The sequence below is a fragment of the Lineus longissimus genome, chromosome 12 (assembly GCF_910592395.1).
Source record: "Lineus longissimus chromosome 12, tnLinLong1.2, whole genome shotgun sequence".
In the NCBI taxonomy this organism is placed as follows: domain Eukaryota; kingdom Metazoa; phylum Nemertea; class Pilidiophora; order Heteronemertea; family Lineidae; genus Lineus; species Lineus longissimus.
In genome coordinates, this window is record NC_088319.1 from 8,186,508 (window position 1) to 8,207,053 (window position 20,546).

Consider the following 20,546-nt stretch of genomic DNA (forward strand, 5'->3'; position numbering starts at 1 on the left):
ATCCCATACCGTGGCGTCCGTCGTCGTCGTCGTCGTCGTCCGTCGTCCGTTAGCAGGGCACGTTTCGTAACTGTTAGAGCTATTGAGATGAAACATTGGTACACATGTACCCTTATGTAATGACACCTTGGAGACCAAGTTTCGGTCCGATTCGTTTCATGGTTTGGCCACCAGGGGGCCAAACGTTAAAAGTGAAAATATGCAATATCTCCCTTAATAGTAGTCGGGAAATTTTGAAAAAAATATGGTAGGTACTTCTAGCAAAGGTGCATCATATATCCTCCGGGTTTTTGATTTGACCTCCTTTTCAAGGTCACAGAGGTCAAATGGTGTAAATTGGCCGTTAGGATGTAACGATGGCACGTTTCTAAATTGCAATGACTATTGATACCAAATTTGGTACACATTTACCCCTTAGTCAGGTAATCTCAGGGACCGAAGTTTGATCCAATATGATTCACCACTTGACCACCAGGGGGCAAAATCCAAAAACCTTAAAAATGTGATTATTCCTTAACTTCTTGCCCGATTGCCACCAATTTGATATCATGGGTACATCTAACCACCATACAGTATATGTCACACAGGTTTGTAATTTGACCTTCTTGTCAAGGTCACAGAGGTCAAATGGCATAAATTCGCCGTCAGGCCGTAACTATGGCACGTTTCTTAACTGCAATGACTATTGATCACAAATTAAGTACACATGTACCCCTTGGTCAGGTGATCTCAGGTACCGAAGTTTGGTGCGATCTGATTTGCCGTTTGGCCTCCAGGGAGGGGGCCAAATCCTAAATTCTTCAAAATGCCATTATTCCTAGTAATGACTTGCCCGATTGGCACCAATTTTATATCATAGGTACATCTAATTCTAACAACCATTCAATGTGTCACCCGGGTCTTCTTTGATTTGACCTACTTTTCAAGGTCACAGAGGTCGAATGTACTGTAAATTGGCCATTTTGGGGAAATTGTAATTGCTTGGACCTACATCAAACCTAACACTACATGACACAATACCATGCTCTTTATCCATCTTTCCTCCACATGAGGTGAGCACAATGGCCCTGGCCATTTCATTGTTAATTAACAAGAGTGATACGACTATTCACAGCCGACCCAGCAATGAATATGAACAATATCTTGTTTATATTATTTTGAAAACAATGTTGACGGGCAATGACTGACCAAGTTCAAAATGCAACCAGGAAACACAACTAGAACCCCCTTGCTTGTGTATTTTGGGACGTGGGTCATTCGGCCATCAAAATTTTTCATTCGGGATTGTACACTTTAGGGGGGGAGGGGGGTTGCCCAAAAGATTAGTTTTGTGCACTTGTGAAAATGTTAAAAATTATGGACCAACCCTAAGTAAGTGCCAATGAACTAACATTGTCAATTGAAGGTGTCATTGTGGTTTCAGCGACAGAATTGTCGTACATTCGTGTATATTTCTTTCTTTCTATCAAAATGTCAAGTTGTGTTAGGCTGAAGTTACATAGACCTCACGTTTCATCGACTCACGACTCATTTGTCACTTGTCATTCGTGAGCTGATGAATGGACATTGGAAAACCTATTGACCTGTTCTCATTGAAGTGAATTTTGTAAGTTTTGCCCGCATTCGTCGCCTCACGTCATTTCATGTCATTTCACGCGTGAGGCGATGAATGGACATGTTCATTCTTTGTGAAATGAGCTGGCAAAGAAAATGGACGTCCATGTGCATTTGTAGTGATATCGCCTTCGAAACTGTGAGTATAGCTACTTTTCGGCATTTTCATTAGTTTACACATTAATACAATAGCTAATTTCGATTGGAAATGAGAAACAAAAAAATGCAAAAATGCAGCACTTTTATGTACCACATTGTTCTCGTCCGTCGCCTCCGCTTTCGTTTTCTATTCTCCATCGGGAGCAGCATGGCTGCATCACTTCTTCTTCTGAGTCCATGTGCATCGCCGAGAAAATCCAAGTGACAAATGAACGAGCGAAAAATGATCTGTATGTAAACCGCCGCGGTCACTCGTGACAAATGAGGAGTGACACGTGAAAATGAGCCGTTAGTCGATGAAAAATGTGGCGTGAGTAGCTCATTCCTATGTAACATCAGCCTTAGAATCATGGCTGGGATGGGTTGAAGTGGAATTATTCAATTCAAACCTCTTAAAGGGAACCTATCAAGAAATGCTTATAAAAATGGGGAGTTTTGAACGGCCCGGTTAAAACCTATGGCGGGAATAAGCTTCCTTGGTTAGATATTAGTAGTTTCAAGGTCCTCTAGGTAGTTGCTGATGTGAGCTGTTTATTTGGCTAACATTGCATAACATTACTGGCTCCATTCAATGAACTGCGTAAGAGGATCTCCAATTTAGTTATTCTAACTACCTTCAGCCACGCAAAAATAAAGACTTGGGTCACGACAGGATCTCTTTAAGTCTTTCAGGTCAACATGTGCTTGGCCTATGAGATGGGCCTGAATCCAGAGTGAACAGTGAAATCCATCATGTACATTTTACATTGTATACTGTGTAGGCTGTCAGAGTGTGTGTAAATAGTATATGCCATGTCTCTGTACTGTTTCTAGTTGATGTAGGGCCATTTATAGTCAGAAGTATGCCTTACATAATTTCTTTTCCACGATTATTTGACTGGTGACGGTAGCTTGACAGACCTGACCGTATTATTGGCAGATCCCATCATCACAGAATTAAGAATGCGTTGCCATGGTAACCTGTTAATTTTTAAAAACTATAAACTCATTGCCATGCCTCCATCTTTTAATATGATCTTGAATCATCATTCACAGCTTCCAGCTGCAGGAAAGTATTGAGTGACAAAGCTTCAAGGCCTGGACTCAAGGGATTTTATGAGCTACACTAATTAAGACGCTGCAAGTAGTTTCTCCAAAATTATCCTATCTGATCACGTTTTGCTCAGCTTGACATAAGATTGCAGCTTTTAGTTGAGCTCTTGTCATCAATCCCTTGAGTTTCGTCCCAATAAGTGTTATTGGGCCCATGCAGTCATTCTGGGACTCATCAGCAGACCAGCAGACCACAAACTTGAGCCAACAAAACGCAAACTGTAAACATTGAAGGAATGAATATCAAAAGAGAAGTGCAAAGACTATTTTTCAGTCAAAACACCTTGATTTGATTTATAACACAGAGTCAAGCATGACGTCCCTAGGATGATGTTAGTAAAGATTTCAACAGAGCATGCAGCATGGTCAAGCAGTAAGCAAAGCAGCAACAAACAAAAAAGACAAACTTTAACTTTTTGAGGCAATGGAAAGCAGTGCATAGGCTTTAGCAACTCAATGATCTGGGATGTTTTGAGATCAGCGATGGGATATCCTAGACTGGCATCACATAACAAAACCTCCAACAAAGTCTCCACCAGGTTGCTTTAGAGATTCACCACCACTACACCAGGCAGCAGAAGATCATTATGATAGTTCATTGAATTTGTTTACAGTTTCACAATGATGTGAATCTTCAACTAAAAACCTGGGATGCTTGTTGAAAGTGGTGGTTAATACTGAGACGAGCGCTTTTCCGCCTTTGCATCAAATTTTAATTATTTTTTTTGGGTAAAGCTTGCGGGGGGTTTAAGATGCTGATTGATGGGTACATAAGATGTGTCTTAGCCTCTTTGTACTCATGTAGACTGCAAAGTTCAAAGTTTTGCCATCTTGGAGTGCTAGTATCTTCTTCATCTTCATCTTGTTTGTTTCATTTAATTTCGGGCTAAATTACTGTTGCACATCATGAAATGCTGAAGTGTCTCTTGAAACTATCATCATTAGTACATTGTATAAGATGTGTCTTGGCCTCTAAATTGGAATAATCTTGTTAACCTATTGCATCTTTTGTTAAATGATTGTCTAAGTTGTTTACAGACAAATCACTTCCAGCTATACAGAAAAAAGTTCCTGTCCACAGCTATCCCTCACCGAAAAGCAGTGTGATATCAGTCAGGATTCAGTCAGGTTGCAGTGTTACCTCACATTTTTATGGCAGTGTTGAAATCAGTGGAAAGCAGTCATAGGGAGTGTTTTTCAGTCACGCAATACCAAAGCATACAGTTATACAGCAATCAAAAATAGAGGTTAGGGAGTCATAAGCAGTGGTTGCAAGACAGTCAAAATCAGTGGTAAGGCAGTCAAAAGCAGTGCTCATTTAAATATTTAGGCTGACTGATTTCCACTGCTTTTGACACTGAAAATGAATCCCCACTATGCATCATGCACAGGGCTGGCAGTGGGGTTCAGTGTTAATTTAAATATTTCGCAGCACACTAAATCCACACTGAAACACCACTGATTTTGACTGCCATTTCCAAAACCTCTTGGAGGGAGCAGTCATTTTCAGTGTTAATATGAATAATTTATTTGATGGCATGCAGGCACGGATGCCGAGAAAGGTTTGGGGGACGTGACCCCCCTGTGCTGATGACAACCAAAGAAATTGTTCGAAAAAGCAAAAACTTCTAGCGAACTGTTACCGGTACTTAAGCTGTCCTATTTTAGACGGTGTGTTTGCGTCCAATATGGCAGTGATGACGTCATCTGCACAAATAGAGGACATCGCCATTGTATGATGACGTGACACAGTAAAAAGATGACAAATTCACGTCCTTGACCTACGTCATTGCAAACTTTGTCATAATGACAGTGGTCAGATGGGGTTACTAGACAATTGAAACGACACATGGCACATAGCTACTGTCAGTGATGTCAGGGATTGAAGCTAGATCAAATTGACGTCCAAATAAAGTAACTGCACGCGGCCTGTAGAATAATGATCTACTGATTGATGTGTATTGAGCTCCCATGCAGATAATTTGCAGTGTATGCATACATTACAATTAACACCTATAGGGCCTACAGTAGATGCATGAAGATACATGCAGATATCTTGCAGTGTATGCATGCATTACAACACCTATTGGGCCTATACAGCCTTCTTGATTTGCTGAAAATACAACTTCAGTGTCTGTCGAGATTACCCTTTTTGCATTCATTTGGCTCCTTATGTGTTCCAATTCAAACTGACTAAAACTCCCCTCTTCTCATATTGAAATTCGGGTAAATATCGAGAAATATGAAGAGGTACCATGATTTCTTGAATGTTTGACTATCAAATTCAAACTTACTAGCTTCCTGTCTCAGGTTGCATTATGGGTGATATTTAACACTGAATTTGACTGCAATTACCACTGCTTTACACTGCCATCAAGTCTTAATCTCAACAGTCATAAAGCAGTGGTTTTCAGTCATGTTGAAAATGCCACGGGTTTCGATCAGAGTTGGAGAAGTGGAAATCAGTGGTCTTTCAGTCATAGGCAGTGTTTTTGAAATACGTCGTTCATAATGATATGCAAGTGGCAGTGCTTTGCAGTGGTCTTTCAGTCAAAATCAGTGGTTTTAAAACATTAAGAAATGAAATGGCCAGGGCCATTGTGCTCACCTCATGTGGAGGAAAGATGGATAAAGAGCATGGTATTGTGTCATGTAGTGTTAGGTTTGATGTAGGTCCAAGCAATTACAATTTCCCCAAAATGGCCAATTTACAGTACATTCGACCTCTGTGACCTTGAAAAGTAGGTCAAATCAAAGAAGACCCGGGTGACACATTGAATGGTTGCTAGAATTAGATGTACCTATGATATAAAATTGGTGCCAATCGGGCAAGTCATTACTAGGAATAATGGCATTTTGAAGAATTTAGGATTTGGCCCCCACCCTGGAGGCCAAACGGCAAATCAGATCGCACTAAACTTCGGTACCTGAGATCACCTGACCAAGGGGTACATGTGTACTTAATTTGTGATCAATAGTCATTGCAGTTAAGAAACGTGCCATAGTTACGGCCTGACGGCGAATTTACGCCATTTGACCTCTGTGACCTTGACAAGAAGGTCAAATTAAAAACCTGTGTGACATATACTGTATGGTGGTTAGATGTACCCATGATATCAAATTGGTGGCAATCGGGCAAGAGGTTAAGGAATAATCACATTTTTAAGGTTTTTGGATTTTGCCCCCTGGTGGTCAAGCGGTGAATCATATTGGACCAAACTTCGGTCCCTGAGATCACCTGACTAAGGGGTAAATGTGTACCAAATTTGGTATCAATAGTCATTGCAGTTTAGAAACGTGCCATCGTTACATCCTAACGGCCAATTTACACCATTTGACCTCTGTGACCTTGAAAAGGAGGTCAAATCAAAAACCCGGAGGATATATGATGCACCTTTGCTAGAAGTACCTACCATATTTTTTTCAAAATTTCCCGACTACTATTAAGGGAGATAATGCATATTTTCACTTTTAACGTTTGGCCCCCTGGTGGCCAAACCATGAAACGAATCGGACCGAAACTTGGTCTCCAAGGTGTCATTACATAAGGGTACATGTGTACCAATGTTTCATCTCAATAGCTCTAACAGTTACGAAACGTGCCCTGCTAACGGACGACGGACGACGACGACGACGACGACGACGGACGCCACGGTATGGGATAAGCTCACCTCTGCTAAGAGGTGAGCTAAAAATGATATGCCGAAGACAGTCATATGCAGTGGGGGTTTCAGTCAAAAGCAGTGTGATGCAGTCATTTTCAGTGCACTGCCTTTCGGTGAGGGCAGGCATGGCTGATGGTGATTGATCATGAACATTCCATACATGGATGGCTAATGGAAAATCCCCATGATAGATCCATGGATTGAACTCATGACATAGTCGTATCTAGGATTATAGATCCATGTATGGAATATGCTGTAATTTGTTTTAACAGGCCATCAAAGAAATTAGGTTAACATTATTAATTTCAAAAGGTCTGAATACTTTTTACAAAGAATGTATAAAGACACGGTTTATACATTCTTGTACTTTGCTGCTTACATTAATTTTTATGAGACCAACTGTCCTATGACTGAACTACTATCAATGGATGGCCCATGGGCCATCAGTGGATCTACCATTGGCAATAATAGAATCTATGATGGGATGCTTATGTAAAATGTAGTTTGTGATAATAAGCAAAGACCCGTACATTGGTCAGTCAGTGATAGGGGTAAATACTATCAATTCCCATTCCTATCTTTGTGTATTTAGAAAGTACCTTGTATCCAAGATTACAGTACATTAGGTCAAAGAACAGTGCCTTTGTTATATGATAAGTGACTCTGACACCCCCCCCCCCCCCCCGCCCCCCGAGATAGATTAGGGGGCTGCGTGTGTGATCCAGTTTTCTATAGGGGAACGGGGGTTAGTCCGTGGTCAAATCTAGGGTGTCAAAGATGAAATGGCCAGGGCCATTGTGCTCACCTCATGTGGAGGAAAGATGGATAAAGAGCATGGTATTGTGTCATGTAGTGTTAGGTTTGATGTAGGTCCAAGCAATTACAATTTCCCCAAAATGGCCAATTTACAGTACATTCGACCTCTGTGACCTTGAAAAGTAGGTCAAATCAAAGAAGACCCGGGTGACACATTGAATGGTTGTTAGAATTAGATGTACCTATGATATAAAATTGGTGCCAATCGGGCAAGTAATTACTAGAAATAATGGCATTTTGAAGAATTTAGGATTTGGCCCCCTCCCTGGAGGCCAAACGGCAAATCAGATCGCACCAAACTTCGGTACCTGAGATCACCTGACCAAGGGGTACATGTGTACTTAATTTGTGATCAATAGTCATTGCAGTTAAGAAACGTGCCATAGTTACGGCCTGACGGCGAATTTACGCCATTTGACCTCTGTGACCTTGACAAGAAGGTCAAATTACAAACCTGTGTGACATATACTGTATGGTGGTTAGATGTACCCATGATATCAAATTGGTGGCAATCGGGCAAGAAGTTAAGGAATAATCACATTTTTAAGGTTTTTGGATTTTGCCCCCTGGTGGTCAAGTGGTGAATCATATTGGACCAAACTTCGGTCCCTGAGATCACCTGACTAAGGGGTAAATGTGTACCAAATTTGGTATCAATAGTCATTGCAGTTTAGAAACGTGCCATCGTTACATCCTAACGGCCAATTTACACCGTTTGACCTCTGTGACCTTGAAAAGGAGGTCAAATCAAAAACCCGGATGATATATGATGCACCTTTCCTAGAAGTACCTACCATATTTTTTTCAAAATTTCCCGACTACTATTAAGGGAGATATTGCATATTTTCACTTTTAACATTTGGCCCCCTGGTGGCCAAACCATGAAACGAATCGGACCGAAACTTGGTCTCCAAGGTGTCATTACATAAGGGTACATGTGTACCAAGTTTCAACTCAATAGCTCTAACAGTTACGAAACGTGCCCTGCTAACGGACGACGGACGACGACGACGGACGACGGACGCCACGGTATGGGATAAGCTCACCTCTGCTAAGAGGTGAGCTAAAAAGGGCAAAAAGGGGTCCTTTTTCAGAAAGATTTCTTGTAACTCGTTAAAAGGGGTGATTTTTCATCAAAATGTGTGAAAACTTGACTTATTTGGCCTTGGCCCGGTTGTTCAAAACAAGTTTTGCCACTAATGCTGGTGTCAACTTAGTTTGGCCATACATGTATCTCCTTCAGTTAAACCTTTAGACTTAACACCAAGTTAAGTTTACGTCAGCGTTAGTGACAAAATTTGCTTTGAACAACCGGTCTCTTGTTTTCCGTTCAGTATGAAAAATCATGAAAATGAGAATGAGAGAAAATATATGGGTTAAAAAGGTGATTTTTTTAACCAAAAAGTACCTGAGCAAGGCGATCAAAATTCATAAGAAAAGGAGGTCATTATAGACTACCAGTACGAGCACTGTCCGACACTTAAATTGATGGAGTGCGTGTGTGTTTGGCGGGGGGAGGGCTCTGACATATGTGAGTATGATAAGTAATAAGTACATTCATCAATTACATAACAGTGTATATAAGGAGTACCTGGCAGAGTGATCCAATATCTGTAGCAGTAGGCATGTTACAGTATTTTGTTATCTGTCAAGAGTTACTGGTACATACTGTGGAGACGCTATTAAGCCTGTTGAACAGTACCTGTGGAAAAAGCCTACATGACGTGTGATAGGCCTACCGGAACTTAACCGGCTTAATAGAGTAGACACAGTATATTATTTGTTAGGCAGCCGTTATATAGGAATGAACAATTCATTTATGAGGCAAACATGTACGTATCAATTGTTGAAATCTGTATCAGGCCAGCTGCATAATCAGGCCATGATACAGAAATGGAGGATGATCTGCTCCAATAAATGTTGTGCTTTCTCAGAACTACTTTTTTGGCTCACGGAGCAAGGAGATCAAAATTCATATGACGATAGTACGAGCACTGCACCCCTTAAATACGTGGAGTGCGTGTGTGTTTGGTGGGGGGGGGGGGGGGTGGCGCTCTGACATCTGTGAGTTTGATAAAGTAATAAGTACATTCATCAATTATATGAACAGTACTTGGTTTATCGCTCTGTCACATTATCGTGTATATATCTATAAGGAGTACCTGGCAGAGTGATCCAATATCTGTAGCAGTAGGCATGTTACAGTATTTTGTTATCTGTCAAAGAGTTACTGGTACATACTGTGGAGACGCTATTAAGCCGATTGAACAGTACCTGTGGAAAAAGCCTACATGACGTGTGATAGGCCTACCGGAACTTAACCGGCTTAATAGAGTAGACACAGTATATTGTTTGTTAGGCAGCCGTTACATAAGAATGTACAATTCACTTATGAGGCGAACATGTATGTATCAATTGTTGAAATCTGTATCAGGCCAGCTGCATAGACAAGACAACCACTCGCGTGATATTTCAGCTCAAAAAACACACTCGTTTGATTTTCTTATTTTATTTGACCTACTTTTCTAGGTCGCAGAGGTCAGTTTTTACCTATGGCATTTTACAATGCCGGCACGTTTTGTAACTGCTTTAGCTACTGATCCCTAACTTGGCACAAAAGTATCACTTGGTGGCCCTGACTCATAGACCGAACTGCGATCTTTTATAGTAAACGGTTTGGCCACCAGGGGGCAAAACGTCAAAAGTTATAATTTTCACGAGATTTTTATGGCAGACACTTCTAGCAAGGGGGAATCATGTAACTAATGGGTTTCTTATTTGACCTAATTTTCAAGGTCACAGAGGTCAAAGCTAGCTAAATCACCGAATGGTAGCATGTTTTGTTTCTATTTGAGCTAGAAGGTTCTAAACCATCTAGGGACCCTCTATTCATACCCTAAATCTTGGTCTGTTAAGACAGTAAGTATGGCTGCCAGGTGGCCATCTTGAAAATCAAATGAAGTCCTATTCATTGAAAGCATGACAAAAAAGTGATACACACTGCTTTATACCAATGTCCTAAACAGTGCTGTAAGCTAAACCTGTTTGAACACAAACGTGAGCACATGGTCCATGGACCATTTAATTTAAGCCAATCACAGCTTGCACTCCTTGACCGGCCAGGATTAATTCATGCATCTTGAACTTTGACTGTTAGAGGTAATGATTTGAATCTTGGTACAATTGTAAAAGACATTTTTTAAAGACCTCATCTCTGAAAATATATTCGAGGAAAAGTCTTTTCACGAAAAAAATATTGTGATTTGAAAAATTTAATTTTCTTAAAATCGCTCCCGTCTCTTATAGTGATGAAAAAGCCTTTTCACGAAAAAAAACCCAGGATTTGAAAAATTTAATTTTCATAACTGCTCCCGTCTCTATAGTGATGAAAAAGTCTTTTCCCGAAAAAAAAATTGGGATTTGAACATTTTCTTGAAATTGCTCCTGTCTCTGTTTTTCTGTTTCGCGAAACGAAAAGGGGGGGGGTTAAAAAATGAAATTTTACAGAAAATTACTGCTGTAACTTTATTGTAAGAAAAGTCTTTTCACAAAAAAAAATGGGATTTGAAAAATGACATTAGCTAAAATTTATTCTTTTCTCTACATTGACCAAGGAAAGTCTTTTCACGAAAAAAAAATGGTTTTTGAAAAATGAAATTATCTATAAAAAATTATCTTGTTTCTGTAGTATTAAGACTGGTCTTTTCTCAAACAAAATATTTCGGATCGGAAAAATGGAATTTAAAAAAATTACTCCTTTTTCTTGCAATTGAGAAGTGGTCTTTTTTCAAATAAATATATCATCCCTCTAGATATTCATTGAGAAAGTCTATTCACAAAACTATGTCATTTTTACTATTCAAGGTACATGTTCTTATTCAAGTGTGTGGTTTGGCCAATGTTTTACTCATAATTTTGTAAATATATCGTACATGAAGTAAAAGCAGTTGTACAAACAGTATAAGTCCAGTAGTCTTTAATAAATTATGATCCTTCAAGAATCAAAGGTGTTTCGTCTTAATTAATTTTAACATTTTCACGACATTCGGCTAACTAGTGCACAATGCTGAAAATAATGATGGATCGCTCAGCCATATCACTTTCCATTCAACAGAGGAGGAAAATGTTCAATAAATAGGCGTAGATTTATTTTTGACACATGGCACTAGATAATTTACTCGAAAAAAGTCATTTTGAATATTCACTGGAAGAAAAGTAACTGAAAACAGGCATTTATTTAAGGACGAAGCAACTTCTTACTTTTCACTTTTAGATCTTACTCCATTCTAAATATTTTTTTCATATAACTCACGGATAATGCTTGGTGCATACTACAACGACTGTTGGACTTCTCATGTTTTTCACGCTTAAACAGAAGCGCCTCTATCGGGAAAACTGGGCAAGTTTGTGTTCATGGCACATCATGTGACCAAGTATTCTCAACTTATGGTGATTTTTTCTTTTTTACATCAAGTCTAAAACACATAATTTAGAACTGTTAATCAAGTCTTGAATTAATGTTCTCATTGCTCAAGTATAGTTAGGTTATTTAATTCCTCCAAATAAATGAGTTTATTGAACATCAGTGTGCTTTTTCGTGCTGTATACCTCTCTGTTTGCCTTGGATTGGAAATAGCAATGTGACATAAGTATATGGATAAGCTGCGGGCCAGATTCGAGACATGCTTCAGGGGACGTCACTATTGAAGATCGATTGATGTATTCTACCATGTCTACCCAACAACGATGTGGAACACCGAACAGTTCCTGTGGGACCAGAAAATATGGAGCGGCTCCTGTGGTTATAGTAAATCGGGGTAGGCAGATAAAGCTTTTCACTCTTGTTTACCCAGGGGTCATTGCGCGCTCCTATGGTCACTTCCACTACCCCCGGAAGACCAATACTTCGTCCCCAAAAGGGACGAAGTGCGAGGTTCCTATTGCGAAAATCATTGGTTGATGAAACAATGGCATAATTGGTTGGCTAGCCTTGTGACGTCAAACTATTTTTACACCGAGGGGTTTTCCTGTTTTTCTTCATGGCTTGAGCTTAAATGCATTTGGGCTGGAATTCCTGGCTTTTTTTCGAGTTAGCACATAGGGAAAAAAATGACATACACATCTGCTCATCACCTTGAGAAAGCCAAATGACAACTACATGTATTTCAATCCTTTATATAAATATAGGGTGTCGTTGCGGCTTTTGTTTGAGTTATTGCCCTCGAAATTTTACAGTGAGCACACACATGAACCAATCTCACTGGAACTGTGCAATCTCACAGGAACCAGTTTATGTCAACTTCCTGTTGAGCTATAGATAGCATGCGGGCCGCGTAAGTGCACAGAAGAAGCCGGTATTTTCCTCAAATAATCGTCAGAGCTACCCCTTCACAAAATACCTCGGACATTTACATTTGAACAAGTAGCAACAGGGATAGAGTAGGCCCATCTGTATCCATGGTAATCACCCGAGATTGAAGAAAAGTTGTTTTTTTGGGGGGGGGGGTACAATCCGGACCTGATCACCACTTGCTAGTGAGACCTTAATGCACAGATGATATCCTTCAAGTCGCATTTTATCACATGAAAACTATATGCAATTACTTGCACAGTGATATGTCACACCATGCATAACTGCGCAAAATTCGGGACAGAATTTTTCATTCAGATATCGGTGTAAGGAAAAAGGCATCCCCTGGAAATAACTGTCTCGCCTCATTTGTTTTGTTCCAGGATTACTTCGCAATCATTCACTCTGGTGTGATGTAATTTTGGTCTCCGTGTCTTACCCTGTTGTTAACAGATTTTTCAGTGATTTATGGCCAGTGAAACCAACGTCTTGTATGAATGTAAAATTGATTATCTCCGTCGCGTTTCTTTTCTTCTCGTTTCTGCTAACTCTGCCTTTTACCCTGTCACAACGCGACGGCATCCATTTGTCTAATTTTATTGTCATATAAGTCATATAATATTATCTGTATCTACAAATTTTACATCTGATGGGAGAGGACGTGAGAGGCCTACACCACATAAGTGATTTGGAGAGTTCTTTCCAAGATATTTGTTATTTTACGCCCGTTGCCCACGAACAAAAACGTATCTTGGTCGGTAAATGCTATCAATCGCTTATGTTGGTATAGACAATATTAGATTGATGCCATGTGACTTCTTCTTATTGACATGGCCTTACTGATGCCTTTTCAAATCAAGTGGACACGTCAGGCTGAAGAAACCACGAACTTGCGCTCGTTTTCCGCGATTACTAGTGTGGCCGTAACGGAGGGTAACCTCAGTATGACAAACACCACGTCTCACTCATGTTCCTTTCGGTTACATTATTCAGAGCAGATTACAAAAAATATGAAAATGATTAGGCAAGAAACTAAATTGACCTGGTACGTTCAAAAAGCATGGTCGTCAATAATGGTACTATCCGTCTCGGCCTCAACGGCTTCATTTGCGAAACGGGCCAAAACAAACCGTCTTACCGCGGTTAAGGCATGGTTATGCTGCAGACGAATGCGACCACGCGACTTTCCGCGCGACTTTTCGCGCAACTATCCGCGCGAATCGCCGTTCATACATAACCCGGTTATTGATGCGGCATGTCGTAATTCGCGACCTTGTCGAGCTGGACGTTTGTATAGGCCTGTACTTTCTTTTTAGACATGATTTGGTTTATTCATCAAAAAAGTTTACATAAGAATTAGTACAGTCACAGGGCTGAAGCATAGCATTATTACAATACTTCCACTACCAAACCAAGCAAAATGGCGTCTTCCTCAGACACTGACACCGCTGATGAAATTTTGGCAATGTACCTGTTCACACGGAGGAGAAGGAGACAGAGGCGTATACGTGTGCACGAGATTTTGCAGAAACGAGACAAATACGGAGAATGCCATCATCTAGTGAAGGAGCTTCACTTTTACCCTGACAAGTTAAAGGAGTACTTTAGGATGACAGAGGAACAGTTTGACTATGTCCTGGGAATGGTACATGAAGATATTGAAAAGTTGGACACTATCTGGGGGAAGGCAATTTCTCCCAGAGAGCGGCTTGCCATTTGTTTGAGGTAAATGGTAGTTTGTGTATTACTGAAGTATAGCGACAGTAGTTTACAGTTGAACCCCAGAAATTGGCCATCTCAGTAACAGGAAAGACTTTGATTAGGAATTTCAAGTTGTCTCCAAGGGTCACCTTGTTAGCGGGGCTTCACTGGTCTGTCAACAGAGAAAAAAACATACGTCATGTATAATCAAATGCTTTATTTTAAACTACTGATTTTATACATGGAGAAATAAGTTTTAAGACATATTTTCTACATATTGAAATAATTCTTACTTTCCATACCAGAACATGATGGCCTAAATTGATTGCTTTCACATCCAGCATATGAACTCCCATCACTTTCATTATGCAAATTTTCAAAGTAATCACCTGATGAAGTTGTTGATATCGGTCTGAATTGGTTGGAGCTGTCTTGATGAACCGGTTCTCTCTGTTGAGGCTCTGGAGATGGATACAAGGACTCCATTTCGGCCTTGTGCACGATATTATGAATTTGTAATTACACTTCAGAACACTGACGGCCTGGCAACTTTCGTATTGTACCAGCCATCGACTGCATGAACAAATCCAAGTCATCGAAAGGTTTTTGTTGCATTTTCTCTGGAGTAGTCATTTTTACTCTAGCACTTGACTTGTTTTTTAAGTACTCACAAAGGGTCTTGTCTACCTCATCACGACAGCGTTTTCTTTCGCATTTTGTTTTTTGGCTTTGTTTGGAAACACTAGTGGCTGGCGTACTCGTGCCTGGTTGAGCGTCTCGTGGTGGTGGTGGCGATGGTGATTCTGGCTCACTGTTGTCGTCATCATCATCCCTTGTGTCGTGGTTGAGATCGAAATCAACCTCTTCTTCCTCCGGAGGCTGAGTTTCTGCATCGGAATCTACCAAATTACTTGTGGTTTTGAAATGAGACATTGAAATTATGAATTATGTTTCCCTTCAACTTCATTTTACAACATTATATTGTGTACTTGTTACGACGATAATTCATTACTTAAAACGATTTTTAGTCTATAGGATATATTTGATTATATATAATACAGTATTGTGGAGAGTATTGCCAGTGCATTCCATCAACAAATGCGCATTACCGAGCTTATAGGTAGAGCATAAATACTCGCATTGCCTTGGTGACAGCCTTCAGGTAGACAAAACGTAGAAATTCCTAAGATAATTCCTAAGTCGCCATCTCCATGGCATTTAGTGACGAAAACAACCCCCTAAAATCTGTAACCATGCTACCCCGTGTCCTTCAGAACATAACTATTATAAGTAAAAATCCACATGTACTTACTGTCGATCGCCTTGAAATGGACTAAAAAATCCATGATTTTCGCATACTTGTACATTTTGACGTTTTTGGCTCCATAACCACTTTTGGTCTTCGATTTCCTACGAGATTCAGCCAAGCCATCCTTTACATTCTTCCAGTGCGTCTCTGCCTCCTTTTCTGGAAATGAAAATTAATTCATGTATTGAAAAAAAAAAAATTTTCAGATTTTTCTCGACTGGTGATTCATACAAAACCATAGGGTTCAGCTATCGCGTTGGGATAACCACTGTATCAATAATCGTTCGTGAGGTCTGCGAGGCTATTTGGACACGTCTACAACCAGAGTATGTTCCTGCCCCATCCACCCAAAAATGGCTTGACATTGCCAAAGGATATGAGGAGCGCTGGCACTTTCCGAAATGTAAAGGTGCCCTTGACGGCAAACACGTGCTAATCCAAGCCCCTCCAAACTCAGGATCGTTATATTTCAACTACAAAAAAACATTTTCTGTTCTTTTACTGGCCCTAGTGGATCACAGATATCGATTCACTGTAGTCGACATTGGATCATACGGCTCAAATAGGGACGCAGGCATTTTCAGGAGGAGTGCATTATTCAACAAGTTGCAGAACGATACGCTAGGCGTTCCAGAAGAGCGACAGCTGTCAAATCAGAATGACCGGGACTTTCCATATGTTATCATAGGAGATGGGGCATTCCCACTTATGAGAAAGATCATGCGCCCATTTCCAGGAACTGGTTTAGATGATGCTAAACGGATTTTTAATTACTGACTGTCATCTGCACGGAGGCTCTCTGAAAATGCGTTCGGTATATTGGCAAATAAATGGAGAGTGTTCCATCGTAAAATACCATTGTCGCCCGAGAATGTAAATTCCGTTGTCAAAGCTACAATTGTTCTACACAATATGCTACAGGCAGGGAACGACAGTGGTGTTAATCGAACAGAGGATGTCCAGCAACAACAAGAAGAGGAGAATATCCATGATGGCATTTTGAGGCCAATGCAGAGAGCAGGACATAGGCCAAGAAATGAAGCTATACATATCAGGGAAGCCTTCACAGAATACTTTGTGTCACCCGAAGGAGCGGTTGCGTGGCAAACCAACAAATGCTTTGGACAAGCTAATTAGACACAGGCCTACATGTTATGTTAAATCACCCCAAACATGGCAAATAAGCCTGCCTATTTATCGGTACACAGAATGTCTTTGATGCATGTAATCAAAATGGGGATGAAATCAACAATGAACATTCCCATACTAACCATTTAATCCAACTCGTTTGGCTATTTCTTTCCACACATCCTTTTTCTTCGTTGTGTCTTTGAAATCCCGACGCCCTTTGTCGTATAGTATTGTTTTTTTTTTGATTTCCAAAATAGGTAGCTCGGTTGTATCCCGCGACATTGCATCGACGAAGCCTACAGTAAACTGAGCCACGTGTGTCGATCGCCACGTGGTTGCAGATGAACGTAAACAAAACATCTGATTGGTTGTTAAGAAAGATGCCGCGCGACCTTTTGCCAGAAATTCGCTCTGGGGGCAATCTGGTTGGCTTTTCGCGCGTACAAAAAATACAGCCGCGTTCGCGGTCGTAGTATGTATGAACGACTACATTTAAATTCCATTAAATCAATCCAACGCGAACGCCGCGTCCGCGTTCGTGGTCGCGTCCGCGTTCGCATTCGTCTGCAGCATAAATAGGCCTTTAAGGATGTAGTCGGCTTGTGCGAAAGCTCGCTAACGAACGGACAATTGGCAGTTCCCAAAACATTTGGTTTCAGAATGTGGAAGCGGGAACTATTGCCAACTGGCAAAGCGAGGGTGGTTGTTTACGTTTTGGATTAACACTTTTTCTCCGGTGTGGATAGAGAAAATGTCCACCTCGAAAAAGTGTCCGCACATAATACAATTTTGCCCGGAAATAATATATCCTAGGACATAGGGGATTTCAAACTTGCCTTAAAAATACGCTAGTGTAGAAGTAGAAAATGTCCCCCGGGTGTAGTGGGAAGTGGCTCTAATGGGACCTTAACAGTTTAATGAACAGCGGATCCTGATCGATTGACTAGTATTGCGTTTTTGGTATGGGGCAGCTCCATGCATAAGGACTCCTCAGTTCGCAGACTCCGAGCTCAAGGTAGCGTTACATGTGGAGGACAGGATAGTCAAATAATGATGGATCCATCGCTTCCTCTTGCATCCTGGGATACAGGTTTATTGATACTCCTACATAGTATACAAAACCCTGAGAAAATCCAGTACAATACGCTGGGAAGGGTGGCTGTTACTTTACACACCTTGAAGAGTGAAGTTTATGTTCAGATTGGCGGTATAATACAACACGTTCCTAACGTTTTGATTCTTCAATCTACATCGATTTTATGCTGTCAAACATTTTGCTGAAGTGTTTTTGTGTATTTATTACGAAATGAAACAAACTTGCAGCGGGGGACACGCAATTCAAGAAAGAGCCATCGATAACTGAAGCTTAAAAGCGGATTTCGACATACTACTACATCCGATTCAGCCTACCGTTTACCGTACTTTTTCCCGGGCGTTAAAAATGTACCTACCTAATTCCTGCTCAAAAGTCTAGTGCAGATCAGTTACTCTACAAGGATATATCATATTGACAATAGGTTTCCACTCGAAAACTCTCGTTTAACTTGATGACGGTTATTCTAAGATCGCTTTGATAATGATTTTGGGCACTGTCATCTGTGAATTCAGCAAAATTTTCAAGATAAAAAAATTGATTTTGTTATATTTGTAAAATATCTAAAGAATAATGATGAATTATTAGCATTTGATATACTTTTGGCAGATTGCCATTGCTAAATCGCCAATTGCCCAGCGAATATTTTTTTCACATCTAAAAAATCCGCCATCTTGGATTGGTAATAAGCATGGGACGTCATTAGTCGATTTTGTTCTATTTTAAGCCATGTACTCCACTTGCGTTTGTTGACATTAACTCAGATGCTTCTCTTTGCAACTTGCATTAGATTTTACTGTAGTATCATGGTAACTGAAGCAAAACAATGGCTTGGCACCAGTAGAAAAGCATTCATTCCTACTCTTTTAGAGGATAGGAGAGGGTTTAGTAAATTTTCCTTGAAATGTTAAGATGAAAAAGACAAAGGCAAATTGAAGAATTTGCTTCAATTTTGGAGCTCCTTTTTAGTCTTTCAGGGAATTTAGGCTGCAATTTCCTCATTCACTACTCCTTTCACATTCACAATTTTTTGGCTCACGAATCCCTTATAAATGAATAACCCAAGGCAGTTAATTGCTAAAAACAACACTTTATTAATCTTGATGATGCTTTTGCTAAACATCATTTCATACAATCTTCATACAAAAAGTTTATGATGCTCATACATGTATGGTAAACATAACCATACAAAACACTTTATTAAAGGGATAGTAGTATGGCCGAAAAAGGGCGTGGAGGCAATTCCGAGGGTATTCCTAATGAAATGACGTCATCTGAAAATTCCCCTCCATGCTTATTACCAATCCAAGATGGCGGATTTTTTAGATGTGGTTATGACTTTTGAACACCCACTTGCCCAGTTTTCCCGATAGACGCGCCACTGTCTAAGCGTGAAAAATATGAAGTCCAACAGTCGTTGTAGTATATTACCGAGCATTATCCGTGAGTTATCTGAAAATGATTTTTAGTTTTAAAAAAATGTATTTTGGCACACATATTATGTAATTGCTAACCGTAACCAAACCATTGACCACATTCGTTGACAATACATAGAGCTATGGGGTCCTGCATTCCTGGAAAGTCCATTCCTTTTACACCGGGGCCAGTGTTGAACTAACTCGAGGTATTGGTCATTTTAGATTTCCCGCAAGAATAAAAAAAGGTCACATGATAAACATGTGAGCATAATAATATCCACAGAGTACTTGGTTCTAAAAATAGATATATACGAATCCCCCCACAAATTTGGTGCACACCGGAACTTCGCCGGAGTCGCATTTTGAACGGACCTCAATCAATATGACTTTCACCGAAAATGCCAAAGACAGTTTACGGAGTTTCCTCATCGGTTGCGGCGTAGTTTCAATATATGTCTTCTGCTCGGTGCCATCGATAGGAGAGATACCATCATTAGAATATTTTGTAATCTCGTTCTTGGCCTATGCCATTGTAATCAATGTAGCATTTCTATTCCTGTATCAGTACGGAACAACCAGGTTTCAGGTAAGTTGATTAAAGCATGAAAGACCCTTTATATTGTTAGTGTTTAGCCTAGGGGTGTATTAACCTCGTTTACCGAGGGGTCATTGCGCGCTCCTATGTTCACTTGTAGTGCACTACCCCTGGTATCATGTTGAGCTAAAACATAATTGATTTGTCAACGAATAACATTTGACATGCAAATAAGATGTAAATAATGTTCGCACTGTCAAGAGGTACGGGTCCCATATATCATATCCCTAGGTCAGAGTGCTGATGGTACGGGAGTTATTTTGCGCATGCCCAAAACGTTGTGGTCACTCAACTGCGGCTTAGAAATAATACTCTTCACACTCACAGTGACTGTAAATGTTAATGACGAAGAGCTTATTTCGTAACAACAAATTGGGTCGTTTATTACAGGCTCCAGTTAAGCCATATGGTGGCGCCCCTATGTATAGCAAGCCAATGCGGAAAAAATCCAGGACTTCATTTGTACGTATAAGAACACAAACGTCAGGACCTTTCATTTTCTTACCTAAATCTCCTTTTTTCCATACTTAAAAACAGAATTATATCATTAATCATAAACATTTTTTAAAAGGGCTTTTTATTCATCATGGCTTCATATTTTCA

General features: G+C 40.2%; 2 protein-coding genes across 2 annotated transcripts in view; one reads left to right on the top strand and one right to left on the bottom strand.

Annotated features, from left to right (window-relative positions):
* Window positions 1–14,916: 14,916 nt before the first annotated feature.
* On the bottom strand, window positions 14,917–17,119 carry LOC135496515 (uncharacterized). Its single transcript, XM_064785876.1, has 3 exons — window positions 16,978–17,119; window positions 15,710–15,865; window positions 14,917–15,296 (listed from the first exon to the last, which is right to left on the bottom strand). The coding sequence occupies exons 1-3, from the start codon at window positions 17,117–17,119 to the stop codon at window positions 14,917–14,919; spliced, it is 678 nt and encodes a 225-aa protein (XP_064641946.1).
* Window positions 17,120–19,711: 2,592 nt separating this feature from the next.
* The window catches only part of LOC135496801 (protein-S-isoprenylcysteine O-methyltransferase-like), a 55,422-nt gene continuing 54,587 nt past the window's right edge, over window positions 19,712–20,546 (top strand). The window contains exon 1 of the mRNA XM_064786318.1: window positions 19,712–19,934. Coding sequence (XP_064642388.1) covers window positions 19,731–19,934 — 204 coding nt within the window. The 5' untranslated portion in view covers window positions 19,712–19,730. The remainder of the gene's footprint in view (window positions 19,935–20,546) is intronic.

What these genes read in the sequence shown, in the direction of transcription:
- LOC135496515 (XM_064785876.1), bottom strand. Translation starts at nt 17,119, where the DNA reads ATGTCGCGGGATACAACCGAGCTACCTATTTTGGAAATCAAAAAAAAA. An exon ending in CAAACGAGTTGGATTAAATG is followed by an intron (nt 15,866 to 16,977) that starts GTTAGTATGGGA and finishes TTTCATTTCCAG; the next exon opens with AAAAGGAGGCAGAGACGCAC. An exon ending in CCATTTCAAGGCGATCGACA is followed by an intron (nt 15,297 to 15,709) that starts GTAAGTACATGT and finishes GTAATTTGGTAG; the next exon opens with ATTCCGATGCAGAAACTCAG.